This window comes from Mchenga conophoros, linkage group LG11, assembly GCF_057382185.1.
Source record: "Mchenga conophoros isolate Kocher_MC1m ecotype Shallow Benthic linkage group LG11, M_conophoros_male_GT1.1, whole genome shotgun sequence".
NCBI classification, from domain to species: Eukaryota; Metazoa; Chordata; class Actinopteri; order Cichliformes; family Cichlidae; genus Mchenga; species Mchenga conophoros.
In genome coordinates this window covers 8,846,898-8,854,383 of record NC_140536.1, presented here as the reverse complement: position 1 = coordinate 8,854,383, position 7,486 = coordinate 8,846,898, and the positions used below count along the sequence as shown (strand labels likewise).

Here is a 7,486-nt window from a genome sequence, read left to right as displayed (position 1 = left end):
CTCTCTGCCCTTTACCAATCCAGCCACGGGCCCATCCATCTGGCCCATCAAGACTCACTCTCATTTCATCAGTCCATAAAACCTTAGAAAAATCAGTCTTGAGATATTTCTTGGCCCAGTCTTGACGTTTCAGCTTGTGTGTCTTGTTCAGTGGTGGTCGTCTTTCAGCCTTTCTTACCTTGGCCATGTCTCTGAGTATTGCACACCTTGTGCTTTTGGGCACTCCAGTGATGTTGCAGCTCTGAAATATGGCCAAACTGGTGGCAAGTGGCATCTTGGCAGCTGCATGCTTGACTTTTCTCAGTTCATGGGCAGTTATTTTGCGCCTTGGTTTTTCCACACGCTTCTTGCAACCCTGTTGACTATTTTGAATGAAACGCTTGATTGTTCGATGATCACGCTTCAGAAGCTTTGCAATTTTGAGACTGCTGCATCCCTCTGCAAGATATCTCACTATTTTTGACTTTTCTGAGCCTGTCAAGTCCTTCTTTTGACCCATTTTGCCAAAGGAAAGGACGTTGCCTAATAATTATGCACACCTGATATAGGGTGTTGATGTCATTAGACCACACCCCTTCTCATTACAGAGATGCACATCACCTAATATGCTTAATTGGTAGTAGGCTTTCGAGCCTATACAGCTTGGAGTAAGACAACATGCATGAAGAGGATGATGTGGACAAAATACTCATTTGCCTAATAATTCTGCACTCCCTGTAGGCTGAATTGGTTACATAATGCTAAATGACATCAGTTATACTGCCGTGGTCCTTCCTTGCTTGGCTAACCTGTCATTTCTTCTTTTGTTTTTTCTTCCACCTCTAGCTCTTTCTTTGCTTCCTGTATGTGTGTATATGTTTGTATGCATGTGTTCTTGTCTTTGTGCAGCATAGGGACCTTGAAGAAGTTACTGCTCTTGAACCACACATCTGCTGATAATCCACACTTGCTTTGATCTTGACGCCATCAAGGGTCACTTTAGTAGAGTGGCTGAGCTTCAGTCAACGCTGGATCGTTGATTAACAATAGCCATTGGAACCCTGCCTCATGCAAAGAATTGAATTTGTTCAAAGTTCAAAGAATTTAACTTGTCATGTTTTTCTGAGTGAAGGAAATTAATCCTCTGTCCTCTCTGTGTCCATCAAATCTGTGGAGAGTTTTAGAGAGAGCACTAAGGCTTTTGTAAATATTTTGGAAGGAACTATGGAGTTTTTTTGGGTTTTTTTCCTAGGAATCGCCGCACCCACCGGGAGCTGGGACTATCACCACTGAGGAAATCACATCTTGTTGGAACTGTTGTGCACTTAGTTTTTTCACTGTAAATAAACTCACTGTAACTGTCCATAAAGTCGTGCGACTGGGTCCTGTTCCTCTGCCATTCAACAAACCTGATCTATACATTCTTGCGCAAACCATAATGACACACTTTGACATCAAAAGCTTTTGATTTGTAAAACAGTGTGTTTTGTAACAGAATTTCTTCATCATGTGATATGTAATGGGGGGGGGTGATTTATCTTTTGCTGTTGTTTACGCAACCAAATATTTCTTGGCCCACAACAGTAATGTGACAGTGTGTCAATGTAATAGCAAAGTTCAATGCAAGTTCCTGCTGAATATATTTAAACATGTCAAGACTTACTACTTCTTGTGGTTTCATTCAGACTGACTGTAGTCGGTAGCTTGTTGCTACCTCTGTCTTTCTCTGTCCTCTCTGTTTCTGTGTTCTGCTTGTGGATGATGAAACAAAGGATTTTCCTTTTACCCTTTTGACTGCACGACTGTCTGGACAGAACTGAGTCCATCAGCCACTCAGAGTGTAATCATGGTCACAATGTCTACACATGACCTGTTTTACCTCATAACTTTTCCTTACAGTATTTCTCAACTCATACTAGATATCGGGTCCTTCTGTGTTGATAGTTAATAAATTCTGTCTTGGCAAAATGTTCTGTCAGGATGCCTCGACTGTGTAAATATTTTGCTCAGCTTCATCTCTCTGATTTTAAGCTCAGCTGCCTTCTGGAGTAGCCAAAGTATCTAACCCTAACCCTCAAAGTCAAAGTGCCCTTAAAGTACCTTAAAGTTACTCGCTAAGGTCAGTTTAAAGTGGTTCCTGCTTCATGACGAGTGATGAGGGCCATTTTTCTTTTTCATACAAGGACACACACACACACACACACACACACACACACACACACACACACACACACACACACACACAAAAATATGAAAGCAAGCCCAGCTACTCTACACTATGGTAGTAAAACGTTTACTCAGTACTACTACTAATAAAGAGGTGGATCCTGCCCTCTAGTGGTGGAAGGAGTGACACACATGTTGTCTGGACTATGACGTATCACTCTGCAGACTTGATGAAATGCCTTTGTTGCGTCACATACATCTTCCAAACACTCTAGAATAAACCTAAATCTTCAGCCTGATGTGTTTCTTCAGCATGACTTTGCTCTTGTATGGATAACCAATGCAGAACCCTGAAACAACCAAAGAAAAAGAAAAAAAAAACATGAATACCACCTCATTTGTGCGCCCTGGAGCATCATGTATTCATATGACAGGTGTGAATGTCTAAATGACTTTGCGGTTAAAATCTGTTAAAGCTGATACTGTGCAAATAATAGTTCTGTTTTACCCCAGGGAGAGACACAGCAGCAGCAGTAAAGCGGTTAAACAGGCGGCGAGAAGCGGTAACAATGAGGCGAGGAAGGAGCGGGGAGAGTCACCAGACGCGGGGAAAAACTGCCCTCCTGGGAGCAGAGACAGGTCAAATGTCTCCTGCAGCTCTGTGTGGCCTGCCACAATCTGGGGGGTCACTAAGACAGACACGAAGGGATGAAGACAGGGAATATAGAGGAGAACCGACGATGAATGAAGTGAAAGAGGTTGGTTGAGGAAGTCTGCAGTTTTAATTGTATTTGCTTAGTAGGAGTTTCCTCATTTATTAAGCACAAATACAGAGTTAGTTAGTCTTCTGTACACAGTAGTTGACATGTATCATTAGTGGGTTATAACCCACCAATTCAACAGTTGTATAATTTAAGAAAAAATGTGCTAACCCAGAAAACTAAAATAATTATTCAACTAATCATATAATGTTCAGGAGGTGAGATGCACATAATATTATACATATACATAATTACACATGCTAAGCTGTGTAAAAATGCATAATCATGAATGCTAATAGATGCATTCATATAGTCAAACAGTTATTTTTGTTCTTTCCTCCTTTCTAAAATCCCCTTTAACTCCACTTTTCAGTAAAACACAATCTGTACACAGGGAATTGTCTGCACAGGGCTCATTTACATTCTGATATATTCTTCCACATTTCTTTAAATGTGTTAACAACTTTGCTACCAAAGGCATACATCCAGCAGGCCTGATTTATTTCCCTGTAAGAAGAATTTGGCTATAAAAAGCAAGGGTATAGTCAAACTGGATGTGCTTTAGGTTAGTTAGTATTCAGTGTTAGTTATTAGTGCTTTAGATGGGTTAGCCTTTAGTTTAGTTAATATGTTCCTCTTTTGTTTTCATGCATATCACTCCCTCTTGACTCCAAACAGCCAGTGCTTGCTTTGCCAGCCAACAGCTGTATTAAGATACCTGCGGCAGCACGTCCTCGCAGCAACACACTTTCCAAATATATTTTATTTGCAAGGTCACTCAGTAGTAGTGGAATAGTGTTTAGAAACCTTGGGTTCATCATAATTATAATTTTATTTTACTGGATGTGAACATGTTTGGAAGTGCACCTGAGCAGTAGACTCAGAAATAACAAGCTTCTCAGCAGCTCAACAGTCCAGTCTCTTTTTATTCCCTTTTTCTTCAGTGGATTAGTGTGCTGGATCTACATTGCAGACTGGTTAGACAAACTGAAGAAAAATCAAACTAAGAAAAAAATTTTTTTTTTGAGAAAACAAAACAGCTAGTGTTTTCAACTTAAATATTATATTTCAAAACTAAATCAACCTTCTAAGGAACAATTCTGCAACAGGCTAAATCCATTATCAGTGGGACCTTACAGCCCTCTGACCTGCTCAGCATCACAGACTGACACGCAACAATCCCTGAGAGAAACTCCTGGCTATATAGTTAATAACTTCTCTCATCCCAGGAAATAATACTTAAATACCAATGAATATTAAACTTATAGCAGTGCACAGTGTCTCAGTCAAACACAATGGTAAAAAGTTAAGTTTAAAAAAAAAAGTAGATATATTTATCTGTCATCTATTTATTTCTTAAACTTCAGGCTAAAGTCCCCCTCCTTCATACCACACTTCCAGGAAGGTCACCATAAAAAGCAGTCCCAAAGTGCCTGGACATGCACAGCACAATGGAAATATAAACACTGTGGAGTATGTTTGGAGGTCACAGGCCTCCCTGTGACACACAGAAGCCAGCTTATTTAGAAAGGCGCGTGGCTAATTTACAGTGATTTTCCAGAGGGTGCTAATTTTGGACAGAGAAGGCTTTCAATTAAATGCACTTACTGGAGACTTTAGAGACTTTCTAGCCAACTACTTAGAGTGTCTCTGAGTGCAATCAAGTGGTGAACAAGACAAACAGGAGCCAGCACTCACGTCTCTGGAAATTTATGGGAGAAGATTTGACTGGTGATGGCGAATTTAGAAACGAATATGAAAGTTCAATGTACCCTCAAAAACATTTTTAAGCTGTTCTTTCTCATTTAAAAAAAAAAAGTAAAACTACAATGTAAATAATATAATATCTTTAAAATAGTTTCAATACATGTCAAAGTTTGGACCTATTTACTTATTTCATCAAGTGTTCAAACATTTCTCTGGTACAAAGTAATGTTGCTTTAAATGTGAAGAAGTTTCCTTTTTCCTGGTACAAGGACTCTCCCCTTGATCAGTTAAAATTTCCAAATATCCTTCTAAAGTCAGCTGTTTTACCTGAGACATAGTAGTATACTCGGATAAAGGAGAGCTGGCCCGAGTACACCTCACACTGGTAGGTGCCCTGATGCTTCAAAGTCACTGAGGGGATGGAGTAGAGCCTGTCAACGCCCACAGTCACTTCTTTAAACTGATCCAATTGCTGCGTTTCAACCTGAAGGATTAAAATGTTCTCAGTTGTTGTCTGCTTCACACAAACAAACAACAAAGTGTTAATAATAACAGCTCAGTATTTTATATTTATTAAATCTGTTGTCACAAGAAGTCAACTCTGTTCATGTGGTTATAAATTTGCAAAAATTTGTAGGCAACTGAGCAAAATCACGCACTGACAAACACACCTGTTATTAGGAGACATCTTTAAGTCTGTAGTGCAGAGCTAACTGTCTTCCAGCTCCAGCCTCAAATTTCAAAGATTTGAAATCACGTTGCTCATTTCGTCTAACTCTAACTCGAGTAAGCTGGTGTGTGTATTTTGCAAAAATGTTGAACTGTTACTTTTAACAGTGACCCTGAATGATTCACCATATGCTGAGCGTACCTCCTCTGCGAACCTCCAGATCACTTCAATATCAGTTGGCAAGGCAAATGGCACGTCGCACCACATTCGAATCCTGCTGTTTTCCATAACTTTAATTTCTTCCACTGAAATAAACATATAGCCACCCACATGCACACAGACAAATGCACACACTCAGATAACATTCGCACAGGGGCAGCTCTTGAAGCCTGAGCTCTCCTTAATGATAATATTTAAGCCCAGTCTCAGAGGAGTCGAGTAAAAGTGATGATATGCTGAAGAGTGGCGGTGCTGTAAAGGCTTGATACGAATACCATGTGTGTGGGAGTCAACTGTCACCTTGCATAAAGAAACCAAGGACTTAAAGAGTACCTCGGGGGCTCTGTGCAAAAGATATAATGTGTGGAAATAAAACCTTTCCTCTGTCTCTCTTTCAAATCCTCACTTTTTGCTAAGAGCATTTCAAGGATCAAGAGTGGATGCTTATGGAGGTGAAAATAGGGCTATTTAAGGATATGTCACATCTGGATTAGTACTTATTTCTTTAGTTGGAAATTGTGACATAACAGAATCAGTGATGTGTTAGAGGTAATAATATGAATAACAGTGCTCACCTGGGCAGTCGAGAGGAAATTCACAGGAGTCGTACTGGCAGGTAACACAGTCGTACACTGCACCTGCACTCTGAAAACCTGATGGGTGAATGAAACCGATACTGATGCCATTATTATTTGGTTTCTAAAAGCAATGATTGTTATGTTGTAGAATCAAAAAAAAAATACAATAAAATCAAGACAAACCACATGGAGGGATACATCCAGAGACTGTGAAGAGAATAAAAAACTTTGATTAATAAATATTACTGATACAGCATCCAGGAGTGAAAGCCAGTTAAAGCAAACCACCTTCTGGATCCTTCATGGTATTTTAAAGACTCTAAAAATGTAACTGGCATCTTAGAGAGAGTACAGAGATCACTGTAAGATGTGATGACCTAATATAAGTTATTATGGACAGAAAGATGGAGGAAAAGGGAAGTCCGTGGCTCACCTCTAGGCAGTTTGGAGGCAGCTGAGATGAAATTGTCTGCTGCTGTCTGCAACCTTTGCTCGTACACAGTGTCTGATAGATGGAGGGGAGGAGGAGGAAGACAGAAATATTTGGCTCAATTCATACTGGGGAATTGTGTGGCTGGGGGCATCGTTTTTTGTTTTTTCTAACTTCTCTTTTTCTGACCTCACTTAGCAAATGTATTACTCTTTTATCGATGCAGCTATACAGTCTGCTTAAACAGGTGTTTAGCTACCGTTATTCAGCTTTTGGTCAAACTCTTTCAACAGCCGGAGGACCTCTGCATCCAGAATTTCCTTCAGTTGGATGTCATAGCCTTTACCTAAAAAAATCAAGAAATTACATATCACCTAGATTTTTACATGCTGTCACAAACTGTTCCTAAATTGGCAAAGAAGAAACTCTTTCGCACCTACTCTACCAGCTTCAATCACTGTCTCATTATTGTTGAATATGCGGTCCAGCTTCTCGAAGCAGGCGTCAACGTTTCTCACATTGTACTCGGTCAAAACGTGACCCCAGCACAGACGGAGACTGTCTTCCACATCCACAAAACACTGATAGCAGCTTTGAGACAGGCACAACAGCAGGCTCACACACACAAGCCGCAAAGCAGATGTCTGCATCTTTCAATGTGAGCTTTAAAAACTCAACTAATGTTTCTCTGTAGGTGTTTTGATTCAAATCCTGGTCTCATAGCGACTAAAAATGAGCAAATTCTAAGGTTTTTGTTTTCTTTTTTCTTCAGGGCTTGATGAATTAGAGCCCTGTATTTATGTTCACATCCCACACGGGGATAAAAGTAAAGTCTTGAAAGTGTATCACGCTCATCTTTTCTCGACACGACAGGAGAGCATCACAGACTCCTCTCTGTATTTCCCACCATTCTATTGTCTCTAGTCCCCATTTCCTGCTGCCTCAATGCACCAGTTTTACTGCAGAGCACAGAGAT

The 7,486-nt window shown here is 40.2% G+C and overlaps 1 protein-coding gene across 2 annotated transcripts; it reads right to left on the bottom strand.

Moving 5' to 3' along the window:
* Positions 1–2,219: 2,219 nt before the first annotated feature.
* Positions 2,220–7,219, bottom strand: spaca6 (sperm acrosome associated 6). Of its 2 annotated transcripts, XM_085290264.1 has the most exons (9): positions 6,947–7,219; positions 6,770–6,856; positions 6,514–6,585; positions 6,264–6,287; positions 6,078–6,155; positions 5,485–5,588; positions 4,941–5,097; positions 2,654–2,834; positions 2,232–2,495 (listed from the first exon to the last, which is right to left on the bottom strand). In XM_085290264.1, exons 1-9 carry the CDS (start codon positions 7,158–7,160, stop codon positions 2,417–2,419), a joined length of 996 nt encoding a protein of 331 aa, XP_085146390.1. In that variant the 5' UTR covers positions 7,161–7,219; the 3' UTR covers positions 2,232–2,416. The 2 variants fall into 2 exon arrangements, with proteins under 2 accessions (XP_085146391.1, XP_085146390.1); XM_085290265.1 differs by lacking the exon at positions 2,654–2,834 and having other exon boundaries at positions 2,220–2,495.
* Positions 7,220–7,486: the final 267 nt, after the last annotated feature.